At 48.3% G+C, this 24776-nt stretch overlaps 2 protein-coding genes across 3 annotated transcripts in view; one reads left to right on the top strand and one right to left on the bottom strand.

The window, feature by feature from the left end:
* Positions 1–24776, top strand: part of FTSJ3 (FtsJ RNA 2'-O-methyltransferase 3) — a 319479-nt gene that overhangs the window by 78435 nt on the left and 216268 nt on the right. The window lies entirely within an intron of this gene.
* Positions 1–24776, bottom strand: part of ZDHHC5 (zDHHC palmitoyltransferase 5) — a 55232-nt gene that overhangs the window by 26232 nt on the left and 4224 nt on the right. The window contains exon 2 of one of the 2 annotated variants that reach the window (XM_075842304.1): positions 2678–3135. In XM_075842304.1, the coding sequence (XP_075698419.1) occupies positions 2678–2781 (104 nt within the window). In that variant the 5' untranslated portion in view covers positions 2782–3135. Of the gene's footprint in view, positions 1–2677; positions 3136–24776 lie in introns of those variants that run through there. The other variant, XM_075842305.1, reaches the window with a different exon arrangement.

Below are 24776 nucleotides of genomic sequence, written 5' to 3'. Positions count from 1 at the left end.
AGACACGTACGAGGAGTGTAGAGACACGTACGAGGAGTGTAGAGACACGTACGAGGAGTGTAGAGACACGTACGAGGAGTGTAGAGACACGTACGAGGAGTGTAGAGACACGTACGAGGAGTGTAGAGACACGTACGAGGAGTGTAGAGACACGTACGAGGAGTGTAGAGACACGTACGAGGAGTGTAGAGACACGTACGAGGAGTGTAGAGACACGTACGAGGAGTGTAGAGACACGTACGAGGAGTGTAGAGACACGTACGAGGAGTGTAGAGACACGTACGAGGAGTGTAGAGACACGTACGAGGAGTGTAGAGACACGTACGAGGAGTGTAGAGACACGTACGAGGAGTGTAGAGACACGTACGAGGAGTGTAGAGACACGTACGAGGAGTGTAGAGACACGTACGAGGAGTGTAGAGACACGTACGAGGAGTGTAGAGACACGTACGAGGAGTGTAGAGACACGTACGAGGAGTGTAGAGACACGTACGAGGAGTGTAGAGACACGTACGAGGAGTGTAGAGACACGTACGAGGAGTGTAGAGACACGTACGAGGAGTGTAGAGACACGTACGAGGAGTGTAGAGACACGTACGAGGAGTGTAGAGACACGTACGAGGAGTGTAGAGACACGTACGAGGAGTGTAGAGACACGTACGAGGAGTGTAGAGACACGTACGAGGAGTGTAGAGACACGTACGAGGAGTGTAGAGACACGTACGAGGAGTGTAGAGACACGTACGAGGAGTGTAGAGACACGTACGAGGAGTGTAGAGACACGTACGAGGAGTGTAGAGACACGTACGAGGAGTGTAGAGACACGTACGAGGAGTGTAGAGACACGTACGAGGAGTGTAGAGACACGTACGAGGAGTGTAGAGACACGTACGAGGAGTGTAGAGACACGTACGAGGAGTGTAGAGACACGTACGAGGAGTGTAGAGACACGTACGAGGAGTGTAGAGACACGTACGAGGAGTGTAGAGACACGTACGAGGAGTGTAGAGACACGTACGAGGAGTGTAGAGACACGTACGAGGAGTGTAGAGACACGTACGAGGAGTGTAGAGACACGTACGAGGAGTGTAGAGACACGTACGAGGAGTGTAGAGACACGTACGAGGAGTGTAGAGACACGTACGAGGAGTGTAGAGACACGTACGAGGAGTGTAGAGACACGTACGAGGAGTGTAGAGACACGTACGAGGAGTGTAGAGACACGTACGAGGAGTGTAGAGACACGTACGAGGAGTGTAGAGACACGTACGAGGAGTGTAGAGACACGTACGAGGAGTGTAGAGACACGTACGAGGAGTGTAGAGACACGTACGAGGAGTGTAGAGACACGTACGAGGAGTGTAGAGACACGTACGAGGAGTGTAGAGACACGTACGAGGAGTGTAGAGACACGTACGAGGAGTGTAGAGACACGTACGAGGAGTGTAGAGACACGTACGAGGAGTGTAGAGACACGTACGAGGAGTGTAGAGACACGTACGAGGAGTGTAGAGACACGTACGAGGAGTGTAGAGACACGTACGAGGAGTGTAGAGACACGTACGAGGAGTGTAGAGACACGTACGAGGAGTGTAGAGACACGTACGAGGAGTGTAGAGACACGTACGAGGAGTGTAGAGACACGTACGAGGAGTGTAGAGACACGTACGAGGAGTGTAGAGACACGTACGAGGAGTGTAGAGACACGTACGAGGAGTGTAGAGACACGTACGAGGAGTGTAGAGACACGTACGAGGAGTGTAGAGACACGTACGAGGAGTGTAGAGACACGTACGAGGAGTGTAGAGACACGTACGAGGAGTGTAGAGACACGTACGAGGAGTGTAGAGACACGTACGAGGAGTGTAGAGACACGTACGAGGAGTGTAGAGACACGTACGAGGAGTGTAGAGACACGTACGAGGAGTGTAGAGACACGTACGAGGAGTGTAGAGACACGTACGAGGAGTGTAGAGACACGTACGAGGAGTGTAGAGACACGTACGAGGAGTGTAGAGACACGTACGAGGAGTGTAGAGACACGTACGAGGAGTGTAGAGACACGTACGAGGAGTGTAGAGACACGTACGAGGAGTGTAGAGACACGTACGAGGAGTGTAGAGACACGTACGAGGAGTGTAGAGACACGTACGAGGAGTGTAGAGACACGTACGAGGAGTGTAGAGACACGTACGAGGAGTGTAGAGACACGTACGAGGAGTGTAGAGACACGTACGAGGAGTGTAGAGACACGTACGAGGAGTGTAGAGACACGTACGAGGAGTGTAGAGACACGTACGAGGAGTGTAGAGACACGTACGAGGAGTGTAGAGACACGTACGAGGAGTGTAGAGACACGTACGAGGAGTGTAGAGACACGTACGAGGAGTGTAGAGACACGTACGAGGAGTGTAGAGACACGTACGAGGAGTGTAGAGACACGTACGAGGAGTGTAGAGACACGTACGAGGAGTGTAGAGACACGTACGAGGAGTGTAGAGACACGTACGAGGAGTGTAGAGACACGTACGAGGAGTGTAGAGACACGTACGAGGAGTGTAGAGACACGTACGAGGAGTGTAGAGACACGTACGAGGAGTGTAGAGACACGGACACCACAACGGATAACGACTGGAATCATGGAATCGGCACACGCTTATTGTCTGGTAGGACTTACGTGAAAGTGAAGAAAAGTGTTGTGGATCCCACTAGAAACACGGTTGCTGCCGCCACGGGGATGTACTTGCTGGGTTTGAATGACTTGACAGTTCCTGCAGGCATCGTGAAGATGAGAGGATAGAACTAGGGGGTACAGCATATCCCCACGCAGCACTGGGCGGCAATAGGAGAAATATATACAGGAAGGGGACGATATACAAGGGCTATTAAATATGTCCACACATGGTCCAGAAAGTCGGCTGCTAAGAATTCGGGGGTCGCTTATAGTGAAAGCCTCCCCTCCTCCAAATCCCAGAGTGAGGGGAGCGTACAATGTCTTGCAGCCCTTTGCCCCCTCCCCTTATTAGTCCGTCTCTCTCCTTGCAGTAATCCCTCGGTAATCCATGTGGCTGATGACACTGTCGGGGCGGGGGGCTCAGTCCGTGTCGGAGCTGCACTCCTGGATTAATTCACAACCTGAGAAGAGGGAACAGTGATGTAAGTAAAGGCATAAAAGGTGATAGGAACAGCATACAACACACATAGGCGCACAGATAGGCACACGCACACGCACGCGCACACGCACAGCAGGACAATACAAGGTTACGCTGCCGCTCAGATATGGAGTGGAAATGGCAGCGGATTATCTGATTTATCTCCCTTACGTAGGAGTCTTTTATTAGTACTAAGTGGTACAGGTAATGCGAGTACCTACAGAGATCCACAGGAGAAAGCCAAAACATCCAAACCCTGCCCAGACTTGTTTAACAGCTTGGCATTTAGCATGGCACCTATTATATCACCGGTGCATATGGGTGATCTATATACGCCAATCATATACATATAGGTAAAGGTCCAGACAAGGGTCGACACACGTGACAAGATCATCCTAAGACCATGAAAGACCCTCTAACAAGGGGATAAAGCCCTTGAATGCATTTTATATGATTCCCATTGTGGACCATGATCCTTTGCAACAGCGCCCCACATTCAGTCATTGCTAGACCACCCTGACTACGAGAGCTCTGTGCCCCGTACACTACAGTAGGACATATGGATTATTCTACACCAGTAGTTCCCAAATTTTTTCCAGCCAGGAGACCCAAAACCAGTTAGAGACTCTCACAAAGGAACCCCAACCTGTTGTCCATATGGATGACGTCACCCAACGGCGGCGATCATGTGGTCCATAGTGAAGCGAGTGGGTGAGGGGGCACCTAAAGATTGTGGGCCACATTTACTAATTAGAATTTAGCGGCGAGACTTACGGAGATGGTACCTGCAGCAGTGAATATATGAGTGTTGACCGGTTCAAGGCTGTTCTCTGTATATTTACGGCGGTCCTGGTCCTTAAAGCCCGTGCTGCAGTATATCTACGGCGCAGGCTTTAACTAGCTGCCCGAGCAATCGGCAGCTGAATGTCTGGTGCCCGGCAGTCAGAGCGGTTTTTACCGCTTCTATCTGTTCAGTTTTTCTGCTCTATTGGTCCAGTCGATCACGTGACTGGTCACATGATCGCCGGGATGCCGTTAGTGGGAGGCTACTGCTGGGATTAACTAGACTATGGACAGTTCTAACAGTGACTATAGTCACCATAACACCGCTGATTCCCCTGTAACAGGAGAAAATCATAAAAGCAAAAAAGTAAAACACATAAAATACCCCCAATAAAAACACTTCCCCCACCAATCACGGTCATAACGCCAGACCTGACACAATAACCGTAAAGTAGACATGTAATATATCAGAATTTACGGGAGACAAAACCGATGACAAATAAACATCATTATTACCAGAAAAAATGAGATAAAAAGTAAAAAAAGCATTTTTTTCTTCCTTTTTCAAAAATAAAGAATTCTGGAAAAAAAGTCAAAATGATAATAAAAGAAATCGGCAAAATCCCTGAAAAGAATGTGGCAAATATCACGTCAAATAAAAAAGGTGTAACGGTTATTAATAACACATCCGGCTCCCGAGGGGGGGGGGGTGGATTTGCTGTTGGCTGCTCCATTCCCCTGCAGGTCCCCCAAAGAAAGGCCTAGACCCTCCTCTAGGACGTCCATATGACCTAATAGGAGGATGCGTGAAGAACCACAGCCCCGCAGGACCCAGTGTCAACTCGACCGGGAGGAGTAGAGGAGCCTGCGTGCCCTTCTACATGATGGACTATTTTATCTTGCCGTGAGAAGGATGACACATCAGAATGAGTAATATGTGGAAATAATGAGTAATAGCGGCACCGGCACGTGTCTGGCCCACGCCCCTCCCTACAAATAGAAATCACAAGAGCTTCTCCAGCTATATGGAAACGACGCTCAACCACCGGGGAACGAAAAGCTCTGAAACTTCCTAATATACTTTAGGGATCACCATTTTCAAGATCTCTGCTACCTGCAGAAGGCTGGGAATAGGGCGGGACGATATGGATGGGAGTGGGGCGGGACGATATGGATGGGAATGGGGCGGGACGATATGGATGGGAATGGGGCGGGACGATATGGATGGGAATAGGGCGGGACGATATGGATGGGAATGGGGCGGGACGATATGGATGGGAATGGGGCGGGACGATATGGATGGGAATAGGGCGGGACGATATGGATGGGAATAGGGCGGGACGATATGGATGGGAATGGGACTGGACGATATGGATGGGATTGGGACTGGACGATATCGATGGGAATAGTGCTGGACGATATGGATGGGACTAGGGCTGGACGATATGGATGGGACTAGGGCTGGACGATATGGATGGGACTAGGGCTGGACGATATGGATGGGACTGGGGCTGGACGATATAGATGGGACTGGGGCTGGACGATATAGATGGGACTGGGGCTGGACGATATGGATGGGACTGGGGCTGGACGATATGGATGGGACTGGGGCTGGACGATATGGATGGGACTGGGGCTGGACGATATGGATGGGACTGGGGCTGGACGATATGGATGGGACTGGGGCTGGACGATATGGATGGGACTGGGGCTGGACGATATGGATGGGACTGGGGCTGGACGATATGGATGGGACTGGGGCTGGACGATATGGATGGGACTGGGGCTGGACGATATGGATGGGACTGGGGCTGGACGATATGGATGGGACTGGGGCTGGACGATATGGATGGGACTGGGGCTGGACGATATGGATGGGACTGGGGCTGGACGATATGGATGGGACTGGGGCTGGACGATATGGATGGGACTAGGACTGGACGATATGGATGGGAATAGGGCGGGACGATATGGATGGGAATAGGGCGGGACGATATGGATGGGAATAGGGCGGGACGATATGGATGGGAATGGGACTGGACAATATGGACGGGATTGGGACTGGACAATATGGACGGGACTGGGACTGGACGATATGGATGTGAATAGGGCGGGACGATATGGATGGGAATGGGACTGGACTATATGGATGGGAATGGGACTGGACGATATGGATGGGAATGGGACTGGACGATATGGATGGGAATGGGACTGGACGATATGGATGGGAATGGGACTGGACGATATGGATGGGAATAGGGCGGGACGATATGGATGGGAATAGGGCGGGACGATATGGATGGGAATAGGGCGGGACGATATGGATGAGAATAGGGCGGGACGATATGGATGGGAATAGGCCGTTTTGGGCCACGTAAAACCCGTTTTGGGTCTTTTAGACTCCCTGAATCCTACAGGAAATCAGTCTCTCAATGAGAGCGTCGATGTGAGTCTCATAGACTTGGATCGGGAGACTGATCACTCTAGGAACGGGAGATCACGCAACCCAACGGCGGCCCGTAGCGAAGCCGATACCACTGAAATAATCCATCAGGTAAGCCAATACACTGGACAACCTTGCATTTCATCACATTTTAAAACGGGAGTGTGGGCAGAAAAAAAAAATAGTCGGAGTGCTTCTCTAAGGATTAAATCGGTTATCCGGGACTTGTAAAAGTCTTTACTAGAGCAGGAAATGCTAAAAAATAATACACTATCAGGAACTCACAACTGAGATGCCCCTGCGGCTCCGCTCCGCTCCCCACCTCTCCGGGAAGCTCCTGCATTGCAGCTGCAGCCAATCACAGGCCAGTAACTGCAGCCACACATGACCTATGAAGGACACCCGACCTAAGGACGGCACGTGACAAATGCAGGAGCTTCCGGGACTGGAGCGGCGGTCAACGAGTCCACTGCGCTGGAGCGAGGGTATTTCAGAGGTGAGTAGGTGGCATTTACAGAATCCCGATGGAGCTTACCACAATTTCTCTCAGATTCGGTAGGATTCCCACAAAGAAAAAAACCTACATATGAAGTCGGAGGCGCAGAGGTCCAGCGTGGCCCCATAGACTTCACGGGTGGTGTGTACGACACGTTGGAACATAGACGGGCAGTCTATGCTCTAGCATTAGGGGGATGTCTCAGGATGGTGGTGTATGGCCCGTAGAGGCCGTTCTACTTCATCTCATTCTTCACCACCGCATGGACGGCCATTGACTAGAACGTTTCGATAATTCGGCTTTCTGTAGAAAGCCGATACAAAGCAGGAGATCTTCACATGTCGATCAGTGGGGTCACAATCGGACATTGATGGTATATGATAGCGATTTATTTCCCCTGAGACAAGGCTGGACGCGGCCATACACGAGAACCGGCAGTCTGATATTAAAGCTAATTACTTCTTAAAGGGATTTCCTACTAACAGGATCACATGTCTGCAAGAAGGCTCGATGATAAAAAATACTACAGCCTATTGTCTCATATGCCACCCGGGCAAATCAAGATGACCGATACCACAGCCTATGTCTCACATCCCACCCGGGCAACTCAAGATGACCGAGACGACAGCTATGTCTCATATGCCACCCGGACAACTCAAGATGACAGCCTATGTCTCATATCCCACGCGGGCAACTCAAGATGACCGATATCACAGCCTCTGTCTCACATGCCACCCGGGCAACTCAAGATGACCGAGACGACAGCTATGTCTCATATGCCACCCGGACAACTCAAGATGACAGCCTATGTCTCATATCCCACGCGGGCAACTCAAGATGACCGATATCACAGCCTATGTCTCACATCCCACCCGGCAACTCAAGATGACCGAGACAACAGCCTATGTCTCACATCCCACCCGGGCAACTCAAGATGCCCGAGACGACAGCTTATGTCTCATATGCCACCCGGGCAACTCAAGATGACCGAGACGACAGCCTATGTCTCATATGCCACCCGGGCAACTCAAGATGACCGAGACGACAGCCTATGTCTCATATCCCACCCGGCAACTCAAGATGACCGAGACAACAGCCTATGTCTCATATGCCACCCGGGCAACTCAAGATGACCGATATCACAGCCTATTTCTGACATCCCACCCGGACAACTCAAGATGACAGCCTATGTCTCATATCCCACGCGGGCAACTCAAGATGACCGATATCACAGCCTCTGTCTCACATGCCACCCGGGCAACTCAAGATGACCGAGACGACAGCCTATGTCTCATATGCCACCCGGGCAACTCAAGATGACCGAGACGACAGCCTATGTCTCATATGCCACCCGGGCAACTCAAGATGACCGATATCACAGCCTATGTCTCACATCCCACCCGGCAACTCAAGATGACCGAGACAACAGCCTATGTCTCATATGCCACCCGGGCAACTCAAGATGACCGATATCACAGCCTATTTCTGACATCCCACCCGGGCAAATCAAGATGACCGAGACGACAGCTATGTCTCATATGCCACCCGGGCAACTCAAGATGACCGATACCACAGCTTATGTCTCATATGCCACCCGGGCAACTCAAGATGACCGATACCACAGCCTATGTCTTATATGCCACCCGGGCAAATCAAGATGACCGATACCACAGCCTATGTCTCACATCCCACCCGGGCAACTCAAGATGACCGAGGCGACAGCCTATGTCTCATATGCCACTCGGGCAACTCAAGATGACCGATACCACAGCCTATGTCTCATATGCCACCCGGGCAACTCAAGATGACCGATACCACAGCCTATGTCTCATATGCCACCCGGGCAAATCAAGATGACCGATACCACAGCCTATGTCTCATATGCCACCCGGGCAACTCAAGATGACCGAGACGACAGCCTATGTCTCACATCCCACCCGGGCAACTCAAGATGCCCGAGACGACAGCTTATGTCTCATATGCCACCCGGGAAACTCAAGATGACCGAGACTGCAGCCCATGTCTCATATGCCACCCGGGCAACTCAAGATGACCGAGACGACAGCCTATGTCTCATATGCCACCCGGGCAACTCAAGATGACCGAGACGACAGCCTATGTCTCATATGCCACCCGGGCAACTCAAGATGACCGAGACGACAGCCTATGTCTCATATGCCACCCGGGCAACTCAAGATGACCGAGACGACAGCCTATGTCTCATATGCCACCCGGGCAACTCAAGATGACCGATATCACAGCCTATGTCTCACATCCCACCCGGGCAACTCAAGATGACCGAGACAACAGCCTATGTCTCATATGCCACCCGGGCAACTCAAGATGACCGATATCACAGCCTATGTCTCACATCCCACCCGGGCAAATCAAGATGACCGAGACGACAGCTTATGTCTCACATGCCACCCGGACAACTCAAGATGACCGAGACGACAGCTTATGTCTCACATGCCACCCGGGCAACTCAAGATGACCGAGACGACAGCCTATGTCTCACATCCCACCCGGGCAACTCAAGATGACCGAGGCGACAGCCTATGTCTCACATCCCACCCGGGCAACTCAAGATGACCGAGACGACAGCCTGTCTCACATGCCACCCGGGCAACTCAAGATGACCGAGGCGACAGCCTATGTCTCACATGCCACCCGGGCAACTCAAGATGACCGAGACGACAGCCTGTCTCACATCCCACCCGGACAACTCAAGATGACCGAGACGACAGCCTATGTCTCATATACCACCCGTGGGAGTTAACAATAACATTGTCAAAGGGGCGTGTCCTACACAGTCTCACTCTGTCACCACTGATTGGTCAGCGTCTGCGTAGGGACACACCCCCAAAAGGGAACACCCAGCTGTCAATATATTTATAAGTTTCTCGGAGGAATAACAGAGGAACGGCACAACGCAGAGTTATAGGAAAAGATGCTCCAGAATTGTTATATAAACGGGGAATAAAATTATTAATATTTTATTTTTTTACAACTATTACCGTGCGGCTTGAATAACGTGATCGTGTTTCAGTTCAGGACGGGAAGGGGTTAATGTACGGGATCAGAAGTTTGCTCCGCTGTGCGTTACGGGGTGGTCTCATTATAACAATCCCTGTCCATAAACCCTATCAGGGCATAAGAACGTTACAGACAGGAGTCTAGACCCGGGACCCCCGAGTCAGGGCAGAGAGACGCTGCAAACAGCAGATCTCTTTCTGGCAGAGCGGCCGTCACGATGATGCTACACTGCTAAATCCATACAATAATCTGCAACGTCTGAACATGGTCTTACAAGACCCCCGATAACTGCACGATATCACCGTGGGTCCATGTTCTCTTACCCCTGATGATGAAGGCTTACATTACAGAGACCCCCGTGATATCAGAGATTACATTACAGAGACCCCCGTGATATCAGCAGAGGTTACATTACAGAGACCCCCGTGATATCAGAGATTACATTACAGAGACCCCCGTGATATCAGAGGTTACATTACAGAGACCCCCGTGATATCAGACGTTACATTACAGAGACCCCCGTGATATCAGAGGTTACATTACAGAGACCCCCGTGATATCAGCAAAGATTACATTACAGAGACCCCCGTGATATCAGAGGTTACATTACAGAGACCCCCGTGATAGAGATTACATTACAGAGACCCCCGTGATATCAGCAGAGATTACATTACAGAGACCCCCGTGATATCAGACGTTACATTACAGAGACCCCCGTGATATCAGAGGTTACATTACAGAGACCCCCGTGATATCAGAGGTTACATTACAGAGACCCCCGTGATATCAGCAGAGGTTACATTACAGAGACCCCCGTGATATCAGCAGAGGTTACATTACAGAGACCCCCGTGATATCAGCAGAGGTTACATTACAGAGACCCCCGTGATATCAGAGATTACATTACAGAGACCCCCGTGATATCAGAGGTTACATTACAGAGACCCCCGTGATATCAGAGATTACATTACAGAGACCCCCGTGATATCAGAGGTTACATTACAGAGACCCCCGTGATATCAGAGATTACATTACAGAGACCCCCGTGATATCAGAGGTTACATTACAGGGACCCCCGTGATATCAGAGATTACATTACAGAGACCCCCGTGATATCAGAGGTTACATTACAGAGACCCCCGTGATAGCAGAGGTTACATTACAGAGACCCCCGTGATATCAGAGGTTACATTACAGAGACCCCCGTGATAGCAGAGGTTACATTACAGAGACCCCCGTGATATCAGAGATTACGTGATAGCAGAGGTTACATTACAGAGACCCCCGTGATATCAGAGATTACATTACAGAGACCCCCGTGATATCAGACGTTACATTACAGAGACCCCCGTGATATCAGAGATTACATTACAGAGACCCCCGTGATATCAGAGATTACATTACAGAGACCCCCGTGATATCAGACGTTACATTACAGAGACCCCCGTGATATCAGAGGTTACATTACAGAGACCCCCGTGATATCAGAGATTACATTACAGAGACCCCCGTGATATCAGCAGAGGTTACATTACAGAGACCCCCGTGATATCAGAGGTTACATTACAGAGACCCCCGTGATATCAGAGATTACATTACAGAGACCCCCGTGATATCAGAGGTTACATTACAGAGACCCCCGTGATATCAGAGGTTACATTACAGAGACCCCCGTGATATCAGAGATTACATTACAGAGACCCCCGTGATATCAGAGATTACATTACAGAGACCCCCGTGATATCAGAGGTTACATTACAGGGACCCCCGTGATATCAGAGATTACATTACAGAGACCCCCGTGATATCAGAGGTTACATTACAGAGACCCCCGTGATAGCAGAGGTTACATTACAGAGACCCCCGTGATATCAGAGGTTACATTACAGAGACCCCCGTGATAGCAGAGGTTACATTACAGAGACCCCCGTGATATCAGAGATTACGTGATAGCAGAGGTTACATTACAGAGACCCCCGTGATATCAGAGATTACATTACAGAGACCCCCGTGATATCAGACGTTACATTACAGAGACCCCCGTGATATCAGAGGTTACATTACAGAGACCCCCGTGATATCAGAGGTTACATTACAGAGACCCCCGTGATATCAGAGGTTACATTACAGAGACCCCCGTGATATCAGAGGTTACATTACAGAGACCCCCGTGATATCAGAGGTTACATTACAGAGACCCCCGTGATATCAGAGGTTACATTACAGAGACCCCCGTGATATCAGCAGAGGTTACATTACAGAGACCCCCGTGATATCAGAGATTACATTACAGAGACCCCCGTGATATCAGAGGTTACATTACAGAGACCCCCGTGATATCAGAGGTTACATTACAGAGACCCCCGTGATATCAGAGGTTACATTACAGAGACCCCCGTGATATCAGAGATTACATTACAGAGACCCCCGTGATATCAGAGGTTACATTACAGAGACCCCCGTGATATCAGAGGTTACATTACAGAGACCCCCGTGATATCAGAGATTACATTACAGAGACCCCCGTGATATCAGAGGTTACATTACAGAGACCCCCGTGATATCAGAGGTTACATTACAGAGACCCCCGTGATATCAGAGATTACATTACAGAGACCCCCGTGATATCAGACGTTACATTACAGAGACCCCCGTGATATCAGAGGTTACATTACAGAGACCCCCGTGATATCAGACGTTACATTACAGAGACCCCCGTGATATCAGAGATTACATTACAGAGACCCCCGTGATATCAGAGGTTACATTACAGAGACCCCCGTGATATCAGAGGTTACATTACAGAGACCCCCGTGATATCAGAGATTACATTACAGAGACCCCCGTGATATCAGACGTTACATTACAGAGACCCCCGTGATATCAGAGATTACATTACAGAGACCCCCGTGATATCAGAGGTTATATTACAGAGACCCCCGTGATATCAGAGGTTACATTACAGAGACCCCCGTGATATCAGAGGTTACATTACAGAGACCCCCGTGATATCAGAGGTTACATTACAGAGACCCCCGTGATATCAGCAGAGGTTACATTACAGAGACCCCCGTGATATCAGAGGTTACATTACAGAGACCCCCGTGATATCAGACGTTACATTACAGAGACCCCCGTGATATCAGAGGTTACATTACAGAGACCCCCGTGATATCAGAGGTTACATTACAGAGACCCCCGTGATATCAGAGGTTACATTACAGAGACCCCCGTGATATCAGAGGTTACATTACAGAGACCCCCGTGATATCAGCAGAGATTACATTACAGAGACCCCGTGATATCAGACGTTACATTACAGAGACCCCCGTGATATCAGAGGTTACATTACAGAGACCCCCGTGATATCAGAGGTTACATTACAGAGACCCCCGTGATATCAGAGGTTACATTACAGAGACCCCCGTGATATCAGACGTTACATTACAGAGACCCCCGTGATATCAGAGGTTACATTACAGAGACCCCCGTGATATCAGAGGTTACATTACAGAGACCCCCGTGATATCAGAGGTTACATTACAGAGACCCCCGTGATATCAGAGATTACATTACAGAGACCCCCGTGATATCAGAGGTTACATTACAGAGACCCCCGTGATATCAGAGGTTACATTACAGAGACCCCCGTGATATCAGAGATTACATTACAGAGACCCCCGTGATATCAGAGGTTACATTACAGAGACCCCCGTGATATCAGAGGTTACATTACAGAGACCCCCGTGATATCAGAGGTTACATTACAGAGACCCCCGTGATATCAGAGATTACATTACAGAGACCCCCGTGATATCAGAGGTTACATTACAGAGACCCCCGTGATATCAGAGATTACATTACAGAGACCCCCGTGATATCAGAGGTTACATTACAGAGACCCCCGTGATATCAGAGGTTACATTACAGAGACCCCCGTGATATCAGAGGTTACATTACAGAGACCCCCGTGATATCAGAGGTTACATTACAGAGACCCCCGTGATATCAGAGGTTACATTACAGAGACCCCCGTGATATCAGAGGTTACATTACAGAGACCCCCGTGATATCAGAGATTACATTACAGAGACCCCCGTGATATCAGAGATTACATTACAGAGACCCCCGTGATATCAGAGGTTACATTACAGAGACCCCCGTGATATCAGAGGTTACATTACAGAGACCCCCGTGATATCAGAGGTTACATTACAGAGACCCCCGTGATATCAGAAATTACATTACAGAGACCCCCGTGATATCAGCAGAGGTTACATTACAGAGACCCCCGTGATATCAGAGGTTACATTACAGAGACCCCCGTGATATCAGAGATTACATTACAGAGACCCCCGTGATATCAGAGGTTACATTACAGAGACCCCCGTGATATCAGAGGTTACATTACAGAGACCCCCGTGATATCAGACGTTACATTACAGAGACCCCCGTGATATCAGACGTTACATTACAGAGACCCCCGTGATATCAGAGGTTACATTACAGAGACCCCCGTGATATCAGAGATTACATTACAGAGACCCCCGTGATATCAGCAGAGGTTACATTACAGAGACCCCCGTGATATCAGACGTTACATTACAGAGACCCCCGTGATATCAGAGGTTACATTACAGAGACCCCCGTGATATCAGACGTTACATTACAGAGACCCCCGTGATATCAGAGGTTACATTACAGAGACCCCCGTGATATCAGAGGTTACATTACAGAGACCCCCGTGATATCAGACGTTACATTACAGAGACCCCCGTGATATCAGAGGTTACATTACAGAGACCCCCGTGATATCAGAGGTTACATTACAGAGACCCCCGTGATATCAGAGGTTACATTACAGAGACCCCCGTGATATCAGAGGTTACATTACAGAGACCCCCGTGATATCAGACGTTACATTACAGAGACCCCCGTGATATCAGAGGTTACATTACAGAGACCCCCGTGATATCAGAGATTACATTACAGAGACCCCCGTGATATCAGAGGTTACATTACAGAGACCCCCGTGATATCAGACGTTACATTACAGAGACCCCCGTGATATCAGAGGTTACATTACAGAGACCCCCGTGATATCAGAGATTACATTACAGAGACCCCCGTGATATCAGAGGTTACATTACAGAGACCCCCGTGATATCAGAGGTTACATTACAGAGACCCCCGTGATATCAGAGATTACATTACAGGGACCCCCGTGATATCAGAGGTTACATTACAGAGACCCCCGTGATATCAGAGGTTACATTACAGAGACCCCCGTGATATCAGAGGTTACATTACAGAGACCCCCGTGATATCAGAGATTACATTACAGAGACCCCCGTGATATCAGAGGTTACATTACAGAGACCCCCGTGATATCAGAGGTTACATTACAGAGACCCCCGTGATATCAGCAGAGGTTACATTACAGAGACCCCCGTGATATCAGAGATTACATTACAGAGACCCCCGTGATATCAGACGTTACATTACAGAGACCCCCGTGATATCAGCAGAGGTTACATTACAGAGACCCCCGTGATATCAGCAGAGGTTACATTACAGAGACCCCCGTGATATCAGAGATTACATTACAGAGACCCCCGTGATATCAGAGATTACATTACAGAGACCCCCGTGATATCAGCAGAGGTTACATTACAGAGACCCCCGTGATATCAGCAGAGGTTACATTACAGAGACCCCCGTGATATCAGAGGTTACATTACAGAGACCCCCGTGATATCAGAGGTTACATTACAGAGACCCCCGTGATATCAGCAGAGATTACATTACAGAGACCCCCGTGATATCAGAGGTTACATTACAGAGACCCCCGTGATATCAGAGGTTACATTACAGAGACCCCCGTGATATCAGAGGTTACATTACAGAGACCCCCGTGATATCAGCAGAGATTACATTACAGAGACCCCCGTGATATCAGAGGTTACATTACAGAGACCCCCGTGATATCAGAGGTTACATTACAGAGACCCCCGTGATATCAGAGGTTACATTACAGAGACCCCCGTGATATCAGAGGTTACATTACAGAGACCCCCGTGATATCAGACGTTACATTACAGAGACCCCCGTGATATCAGCAGAGGTTACATTACAGAGACCCCCGTGATATCAGAGATTACATTACAGAGACCCCCGTGATATCAGAGGTTACATTACAGAGACCCCCGTGATATCAGAGGTTACATTACAGAGACCCCCGTGATATCAGCAGAGGTTACATTACAGAGACCCCCGTGATATCAGAGATTACATTACAGAGACCCCCGTGATATCAGAGATTACATTACAGAGACCCCCGTGATATCAGCAGAGGTTACATTACAGAGACCCCCGTGATATCAGCAGAGGTTACATTACAGAGACCCCCGTGATATCAGAGGTTACATTACAGAGACCCCCGTGATATCAGAGGTTACATTACAGAGACCCCCGTGATATCAGCAGAGATTACATTACAGAGACCCCCGTGATATCAGAGGTTACATTACAGAGACCCCCGTGATATCAGAGGTTACATTACAGAGACCCCCGTGATATCAGAGGTTACATTACAGAGACCCCCGTGATATCAGCAGAGATTACATTACAGAGACCCCCGTGATATCAGAGGTTACATTACAGAGACCCCCGTGATATCAGAGGTTACATTACAGAGACCCCCGTGATATCAGAGGTTACATTACAGAGACCCCCGTGATATCAGAGGTTACATTACAGAGACCCCCGTGATATCAGACGTTACATTACAGAGACCCCCGTGATATCAGCAGAGGTTACATTACAGAGACCCCCGTGATATCAGAGATTACATTACAGAGACCCCCGTGATATCAGAGATTACATTACAGAGACCCCCGTGATATCAGAGATTACATTACAGAGACCCCCGTGATATCAGCAGAGGTTACATTACAGAGACCCCCGTGATATCAGACGTTACATTACAGAGACCCCCGTGATATCAGAGGTTACATTACAGAGACCCCCGTGATATCAGACGTTACATTACAGAGACCCCCGTGATATCAGAGGTTACATTACAGAGACCCCCGTGATATCAGAGGTTACATTACAGAGACCCCCGTGATATCAGCAGAGGTTACATTACAGAGACCCCCGTGATATCAGAGATTACATTACAGAGACCCCCGTGATATCAGAGATTACATTACAGAGACCCCCGTGATATCAGCAGAGGTTACATTACAGAGACCCCCGTGATATCAGCAGAGGTTACATTACAGAGACCCCCGTGATATCAGAGGTTACATTACAGAGACCCCCGTGATATCAGAGGTTACATTACAGAGACCCCCGTGATATCAGCAGAGATTACATTACAGAGACCCCCGTGATATCAGAGGTTACATTACAGAGACCCCCGTGATATCAGAGGTTACATTACAGAGACCCCCGTGATATCAGAGGTTACATTACAGAGACCCCCGTGATATCAGCAGAGATTACATTACAGAGACCCCCGTGATATCAGAGGTTACATTACAGAGACCCCCGTGATATCAGAGGTTACATTACAGAGACCCCCGTGATATCAGAGGTTACATTACAGAGACCCCCGTGATATCAGAGGTTACATTACAGAGACCCCCGTGATATCAGACGTTACATTACAGAGACCCCCGTGATATCAGCAGAGGTTACATTACAGAGACCCCCGTGATATCAGAGATTACATTACAGAGACCCCCGTGATATCAGAGATTACATTACAGAGACCCCCGTGATATCAGAGATTACATTACAGAGACCCCCGTGATATCAGCAGAGGTTACATTACAGAGACCCCCGTGATATCAGAGGTTACATTACAGAGACCCCCGTGATATCAGACGTTACATTACAGAGACCCCCGTGATATCAGAGGTTACATTACAGAGACCCCCGTGATATCAGCAGAGATTACATTACAGAGACCCCCGTGATATCAGACGTTACATTACAGAGACCCCCGTGATATCAGAGATTACATTACAGAGACCCCCGTGATATCAGAGATTACATTACAGAGACCCCCGTGATATCAGAGGTTACATTACAGAGACCCCCGTGATATCAGAGGTTACATTACAGAGACCCCCGTGATATCAGAGGTTACATTACAGAGACCCCCGTGATATCAGAGGTTACATTACAGAGACCCCCGTGATATCAGAGGTTACATTACAGAGACCCCCGTGATATCAGAGGTTACATTACAGAGACCCCCGTGATATCAGAGGTTACATTACAGGGACCCCCGTGATATCAGAGGTTACATTACAGAGACCCCCGTGATATCAGACGTTACATTACAGAGACCCCCGTGATATCAGAGGTTACATTACAGAGACCCCCGTGATATCAGACGTTACATTACAGAGACCCCCGTGATATCAGACGTTACATTACAGAGACCCCCGTGATATCAGAGGTTACATTACAGAGACCCCCGTGATATCAGACGTTACATTACAGAGACCCCCGTGATATCAGAGGTTACATTACAGAGACCCCCGTGATATCAGAGGTTACATTACAGAGACCCCCGTGATATCAGACGTTACATTACAGAGACCCCCGTGATATCAGACGTTACATTACAGAGACCCCCGTGATATCAGCAGAGGTTACATTACAGAGACCCCCGTGATATCAGAGGTTACATTACAGAGACCCCCGTGATATCAGAGGTTACATTACAGAGACCCCCGTGATATCAGAGGTTACATTACAGAGACCCCCGTGATATCAGAGATTACATTACAGAGACCCCCGTGATATCAGAGGTTACATTACAGAGACCCCCGTGATATCAGAGATTACATTACAGAGACCCCCGTGATATCAGAGGTTACATTACAGAGACCCCCGTGATATCAGAGATTACATTACAGAGACCCCCGTGATATCAGACGTTACATTACAGAGACCCCCGTGATATCAGAGGTTACATTACAGAGACCCCCGTGATATCAGAGATTACATTACAGAGACCCCCGTGATATCAGCAGAGGTTACATTACAGAGACCCCCGTGATATCAGAGGTTACATTACAGAGACCCCCGTGATATCAGAGATTACATTACAGAGACCCCCGTGATATCAGAGGTTACATTACAGAGACCCCCGTGATATCAGAGGTTACATTACAGAGACCCCCGTGATATCAGAGGTTACATTACAGAGACCCCCGTGATATCAGAGGTTACATTACAGAGACCCCCGTGATATCAGAGGTTACATTACAGAGACCCCCGTGATATCAGCGGTTACATTACAGAGACCCCCGTGATATCAGAGGTTACATTACAGAGACCCCCGTGATATCAGAGGTTACATTACAGAGACCCCCGTGATATCAGAGGTTACATTACAGAGACCCCCGTGATATCAGCAGAGGTTACATTACAGAGACCCCCGTGATATCAGAGATTACATTACAGAGACCCCCGTGATATCAGAGGTTACATTACAGAGACCCCCGTGATATCAGAGGTTACATTACAGAGACCCCCGTGATATCAGAGATTACATTACAGAGACCCCCGTGATATCAGAGATTACATTACAGAGACCCCCGTGATATCAGACGTTACATTACAGAGACCCCCGTGATATCAGAGATTACATTACAGAGACCCCCGTGATATCAGAGGTTACATTACAGAGACCCCCGTGATATCAGAGGTTACATTACAGAGACCCCCGTGATATCAGAGGTTACATTACAGAGACCCCCGTGATATCAGAGGTTACATTACAGAGACCCCCGTGATATCAGAGGTTACATTACAGAGACCCCCGTGATATCAGAGGTTACATTACAGAGACCCCCGTGATATCAGAGGTTACATTACAGAGACCCCCGTGATATCAGAGGTTACATTACAGAGACCCCCGTGATATCAGAGGATACATTACAGAGACCCCCGTGATATCAGAGATTACATTACAGAGACCCCCGTGATATCAGAGGTTACATTACAGAGACCCCCGTGATATCAGAGATTACATTACAGAGACCCCCGTGATATCAGAGGTTACATTACAGAGACCCCCGTGATATCAGAGATTACATTACAGAGACCCCCGTGATATCAGACGTTACATTACAGAGACCCCCGTGATATCAGAGGTTACATTACAGAGACCCCCGTGATATCAGCAGAGATTACATTACAGAGACCCCCGTGATATCAGAGGTTACATTACAGAGACCCCCGTGATATCAGAGATTACATTACAGAGACCCCCGTGATATCAGCAGAGATTACATTACAGAGACCCCCGTGATATCAGAGGTTACATTACAGAGACCCCCGTGATATCAGAGGTTACATTACAGAGACCCCCGTGATATCAGAGGTTACATTACAGAGACCCCCGTGATATCAGAGGTTACATTACAGAGACCCCCGTGATATCAGAGGTTACATTACAGAGACCCCCGTGATATCAGAGGTTACATTACAGAGACCCCCGTGATATCAGAGGTTACATTACAGAGACCCCCGTGATATCAGAGGTTACATTACAGAGACCCCCGTGATATCAGAGGATACATTACAGAGACCCCCGTGATATCAGAGATTACATTACAGAGACCCCCGTGATATCAGAGGTTACATTACAGAGACCCCCGTGATATCAGAGATTACATTACAGAGACCCCCGTGATATCAGAGGTTACATTACAGAGACCCCCGTGATATCAGAGATTACATTACAGAGACCCCCGTGATATCAGACGTTACATTACAGAGACCCCCGTGATATCAGAGGTTACATTACAGAGACCCCCGTGATATCAGCAGAGATTACATTACAGAGACCCCCGTGATATCAGAGGTTACATTACAGAGACCCCCGTGATATCAGAGATTACATTACAGAGACCCCCGTGATATCAGCAGAGATTACATTACAGAGACCCCCGTGATATCAGAGGTTACATTACAGAGACCCCCGTGATATCAGAGGTTACATTACAGAGACCCCCGTGATATCAGACGTTACATTACAGAGACCCCCGTGATATCAGAGGTTACATTACAGAGACCCCCGTGATATCAGAGATTACATTACAGAGACCCCCGTGATATCAGAGGTTACATTACAGAGACCCCCGTGATATCAGCAAAGATTACATTACAGAGACCCCCGTGATATCAGAGGTTACATTACAGAGACCCCCGTGATATCAGAGATTACATTACAGAGACCCCCGTGATATCAGAGGTTACATTACAGAGACCCCCGTGATATCAGAGGATACATTACAGAGACCCCCGTGATATCAGAGATTACATTACAGAGACCCCCGTGATATCAGAGGTTACATTACAGAGACCCCCGTGATATCAGAGATTACATTACAGAGACCCCCGTGATATCAGAGATTACATTACAGAGACCCCCGTGATATCAGAGATTACATTACAGAGACCCCCGTGATATCAGAGATTACATTACAGAGACCCCCGTGATATCAGAGGTTACATTACAGAGACCCCCGTGATATCAGACGTTACATTACAGAGACCCCCGTGATATCAGAGGTTACATTACAGAGACCCCCGTGATATCAGAGGTTACATTACAGAGACCCCCGTGATATCAGAGATTACATTACAGAGACCCCCGTGATATCAGAGATTACATTACAGAGACCCCCGTGATATCAGAGGTTACATTACAGAGACCCCCGTGATATCAGAGATTACATTACAGAGACCCCCGTGATATCAGAGATTACATTACAGAGACCCCCGTGATATCAGAGGTTACATTACAGAGACCCCCGTGATATCAGAGGTTACATTACAGAGACCCCCGTGATATCAGAGATTACATTACAGAGACCCCCGTGATATCAGAGGTTACATTACAGAGACCCCCGTGATATCAGAGGTTACATTACAGAGACCCCCGTGATATCAGAGGTTACATTACAGAGACCCCCGTGATATCAGAGGTTACATTACAGAGACCCCCGTGATATCAGAGGTTACATTACAGAGACCCCCGTGATATCAGAGATTACATTACAGAGACCCCCGTGATATCAGAGGTTACATTACAGAGACCCCCGTGATATCAGAGGTTACATTACAGAGACCCCCGTGATATCAGACGTTACATTACAGAGACCCCCGTGATATCAGAGGTTACATTACAGAGACCCCCGTGATATCAGAGGTTACATTACAGAGACCCCCGTGATATCAGCAGAGGTTACATTACAGAGACCCCCGTGATATCAGAGGTTACATTACAGAGACCCCCGTGATATCAGAGGTTACATTACAGAGACCCCCGTGATATCAGAGATTACATTACAGAGACCCCCGTGATATCAGAGATTACATTACAGAGACCCCCGTGATATCAGACGTTACATTACAGAGACCCCCGTGATATCAGAGGTTACATTACAGAGACCCCCGTGATATCAGAGATTACATTACAGAGACCCCCGTGATATCAGAGATTACATTACAGAGACCCCCGTGATATCAGAGGTTACATTACAGAGACCCCCGTGATATCAGCAGAGGTTACATTACAGAGACCCCCGTGATATCAGAGATTACATTACAGAGACCCCCGTGATATCAGAGATTACATTACAGAGACCCCCGTGATATCAGCAGAGGTTACATTACAGAGACCCCCGTGATATCAGCAGAGATTACATTACAGAGACCCCCGTGATATCAGAGATTACATTACAGAGACCCCCGTGATATCAGAGATTACATTACAGAGACCCCCGTGATATCAGAGGTTACATTACAGAGACCCCCGTGATATCAGAGATTACATTACAGAGACCCCCGTGATATCAGCAGAGGTTACATTACAGAGACCCCCGTGATATCAGAGGTTACATTACAGAGACCCCCGTGATATCAGACGTTACATTACAGAGACCCCCGTGATATCAGAGGTTACATTACAGAGACCCCCGTGATATCAGCAGAGGTTACATTACAGAGACCCCCGTGATATCAGAGATTACATTACAGAGACCCCCGTGATATCAGAGATTACATTACAGAGACCCCCGTGATATCAGAGGTTACATTACAGAGACCCCCGTGATATCAGAGGTTACATTACAGAGACCCCCGTGATATCAGCAGAGGTTACATTACAGAGACCCCCGTGATATCAGAGATTACATTACAGAGACCCCCGTGATATCAGAGGTTACATTACAGAGACCCCCGTGATATCAGACGTTACATTACAGAGACCCCCGTGATATCAGAGGTTACATTACAGAGACCCCCGTGATATCAGCAGAGATTACATTACAGAGACCCCCGTGATATCAGACGTTACATTACAGAGACCCCCGTGATATCAGAGATTACATTACAGAGACCCCCGTGATATCAGCAGAGATTACATTACAGAGACCCCCGTGATATCAGAGGATACATTACAGAGACCCCCGTGATATCAGAGGTTACATTACAGAGACCCCCGTGATATCAGAGGTTACATTACAGAGACCCCCGTGATATCAGAGGATACATTACAGAGACCCCCGTGATATCAGCAGAGATTACATTACAGAGACCCCCGTGATATCAGAGATTACATTACAGAGACCCCCGTGATATCAGAGGTTACATTACAGAGACCCCCGTGATATCAGAGGTTACATTACAGAGACCCCCGTGATATCAGAGGATACATTACAGAGACCCCCGTGATATCAGCAGAGATTACATTACAGAGACCCCCGTGATATCAGACGTTACATTACAGAGACCCCCGTGATATCAGACGTTACATTACAGAGACCCCCGTGATATCAGACGTTACATTACAGAGACCCCCGTGATATCAGACGTTACATTACAGAGACCCCCGTGATATCAGAGGTTACATTACAGAGACCCCCGTGATATCAGACGTTACATTACAGAGACCCCTGTGATATCAGAGGTTACATTACAGAGACCCCCGTGATATCAGAGATTACATTACAGAGACCCCCGTGATATCAGCAGAGGTTACATTACAGAGACCCCCGTGATATCAGAGATTACATTACAGAGACCCCCGTGATATCAGAGGTTACATTACAGAGACCCCCGTGATATCAGAGGTTACATTACAGAGACCCCCGTGATATCAGAGATTACATTACAGAGACCCCCGTGATATCAGAGGTTACATTACAGAGACCCCCGTGATATCAGAGGTTACATTACAGAGACCCCCGTGATATCAGAGGTTACATTACAGAGACCCCCGTGATATCAGAGGTTACATTACAGAGACCCCCGTGATATCAGAGATTACATTACAGAGACCCCCGTGATATCAGAGGTTACATTACAGAGACCCCCGTGATATCAGAGGTTACATTACAGAGACCCCCGTGATATCAGAGGTTACATTACAGAGACCCCCGTGATATCAGAGATTACATTACAGGGACCCCCGTGATATCAGAGGTTACATTACAGAGACCCCCGTGATATCAGAGGTTACATTACAGAGACCCCCGTGATATCAGCAGAGGTTACATTACAGAGACCCCCGTGATATCAGAGGTTACATTACAGAGACCCCCGTGATATCAGAGGTTACATTACAGAGACCCCCGTGATATCAGAGGTTACATTACAGAGACCCCCGTGATATCAGAGGATACATTACAGAGACCCCCGTGATATCAGAGGTTACATTACAGAGACCCCCGTGATATCAGAGGTTACATTACAGAGACCCCCGTGATATCAGAGATTACATTACAGAGACCCCCGTGATATCAGAGGTTACATTACAGAGACCCCCGTGATA

This window comes from Rhinoderma darwinii, chromosome 11 (genome assembly GCF_050947455.1).
Source record: "Rhinoderma darwinii isolate aRhiDar2 chromosome 11, aRhiDar2.hap1, whole genome shotgun sequence".
NCBI lineage: Eukaryota > Metazoa > Chordata > Amphibia > Anura > Rhinodermatidae > Rhinoderma > Rhinoderma darwinii.
Note: the sequence above shows the minus strand (reverse complement) of the source record. Positions and strands in the feature narration are given on the sequence as shown.